Source organism: Gavialis gangeticus, unplaced genomic scaffold (genome assembly GCF_001723915.1).
Source record: "Gavialis gangeticus isolate Ggan-Ray unplaced genomic scaffold, GavGan_comp1, whole genome shotgun sequence".
NCBI classification, from domain to species: Eukaryota; Metazoa; Chordata; order Crocodylia; family Gavialidae; genus Gavialis; species Gavialis gangeticus.
Window position 1 is genome coordinate 5,731,123 of NW_017728983.1, and position 1,973 is coordinate 5,733,095.

Below are 1,973 nucleotides of genomic sequence, written 5' to 3' on the forward strand. Positions count from 1 at the left end.
GTCGCTCCCGGCCTCTTGTGGCTTGGGGGAGCGGCAGCGCCGGCTTGGTGAGGCCGTAACTGGCGCAAGGAGGCTCTCAGGTCCCTGCGGGGGGGCGGGCAGAGCAGGGAGCGGACGGCAGAGCAGCGGATCGGACAGGGAGGAGAGGGCAGGGCAGAGCTGCCCATCCAGCTGGGAGCAGCTGGGCAGGCAGGGAGCGCAGGGCAAGAAGAGCAGCTCTCGAGGCAGGGGAAGGGGGTGGAGTGGTACCTAGGTGTGGGGGTACCTTGTGTCCCCCTCTGTTGTAGGACACTTTTACTTTGTGTTCCTGGGAATTCCCATGTAGCTCATCAGAAACATGTAGTAAAGGTTAGGCTTAAGGAAGAGCCTGTCATTAATACAGCCTTTTTCTGTGTTTGCAAATGACCCTAGTAATGAGAAACAGGGCTGGCTGAGGCGTGGGTTCCTTCTTCAGAAGTAACTTGGAAAAGCCAGATGGGGGTTAAGAACAGAGATCAAAGGCTCATACAGCCATGGAAAAACTTGGCCTTCGTAGATTCGTAGACATTAGGGCTGGAAGGACCTCACAAGTTCATTGGGTCTCGCCCCCTGCCCAAAGGGCAGGCAGGCAGTCAGCTGCGGTCAAGTGATCGCCAGCAGGATAGGCATCCAAGTGTTTCTTAAAGGAATCCACCAGGTGCCTGCACCACCTCTTCGGGGACCCTATTCCAGGTCCTGGAGACTCAGACAGTAAAGAAGTTTTTCCTTACGTCCAGCCTAAAATAGTCTTCCAAGAGTTTGTGACCATTGGGTCTAGTCTTCCTATGGGATGCCATGGTGGTGGTGGTGTTTTATTTGCTTTGTGGTGTTTGAGGGTAAAATGGTCCTAAGTGAGGTTATTTAGACACCCTGGGGCCTTTTGAGAACTGAACATAAATGATAAGAAGCTTCAGAAAACGTTACTCAAGGCCTTGTCTCACTCCTCATTGTGGCTAGGTCTGAGGCACACTGACAAGGTGCCCTTATGCTTTGGATTACAGCTTGTAAATGTGACTGAACTCTTCTGTATTTCCTTCAGAGATGGTGAATCCCTAGGGCGACGTGACAGTTTGAATATGGCAGTCATGGAACACAGCTCTGATGAACAGGGGCTTGCATGCTCCTCACCGGGGTTATCCCTCCCAGGACTAAATGACTCTGATGAGCTGAGCAAATCCTATCCTTGGACCAACAAGAGCAGGAAAAGCCAGCTTTCTCAACTCTGCCGGAGTAAAGCATCTTTGTCTGGTGATTATCTCACAGTATTCTGTCAATGTGAATTTGTTAACTGAAGAGATGTGCATGCTATTAAATGTAAGGTTTGCCTTATATAATCAGAAATGACAGAATTAAAGTAGTAACTGGCAGGGGGAGGAAGGAAAGGGGAGAAGATTATGTTGGTACTAGGGGAATCGAGAGGGGAGGGAACTGAATTTGGAATGTATTTGTGGGCTGGGTACATCTGTTACAATATACTAGTCGCAGACAGTGTAACTATATAGATCAGGGGTCCTCAACCCCTGGCCTGCAAGCCAAATCCACCTCTTGGAGCTATGGCTCCCCACAGGTCAGAAAATTCAGTTGCAGGGAGCAGTGTCAATTAATACTGCCACTGCACTCCTACTGCCAAAATACTGAGCCCCACACAGTCAATCAGGCCTGGCTCAGGCTCTTGCGATGTGGCTGGATGGGGCCCAGGCTGGCCTTGCACTCCACAGTTAGATTGAGCCCTGGCTGGTTCCTCTATCCCTCTCCCCCATGTGGCTGGATCAGGGCCAGGTTGCCCCCTTACCCCATGCATCATGGGGCAGATGGAGCTGGGCTGCCCATTAGGGCTGTGCAGAGCTTTGGGTGCTGATTCGGTTCAGAGGAGATTCGGTCTGATTTGGTGGCTGAATCTCTGAATCCAAATCAAATTGGGACCAATTAAAAGGTCCAAATCGATTTGAAGCTCT

The 1,973-nt window shown here is 51.0% G+C and overlaps 1 protein-coding gene across 1 annotated transcript in view; it reads left to right on the forward strand.

Moving 5' to 3' along the window:
• Positions 1-1,062: 1,062 nt before the first annotated feature.
• The window catches only part of PASK (PAS domain containing serine/threonine kinase), a 43,549-nt gene continuing 42,638 nt past the window's right edge, over positions 1,063-1,973 (forward strand). The window contains exon 1 of the mRNA XM_019513558.1: positions 1,063-1,266. Coding sequence (XP_019369103.1) covers positions 1,095-1,266 — 172 coding nt within the window. The 5' untranslated portion in view covers positions 1,063-1,094. The remainder of the gene's footprint in view (positions 1,267-1,973) is intronic.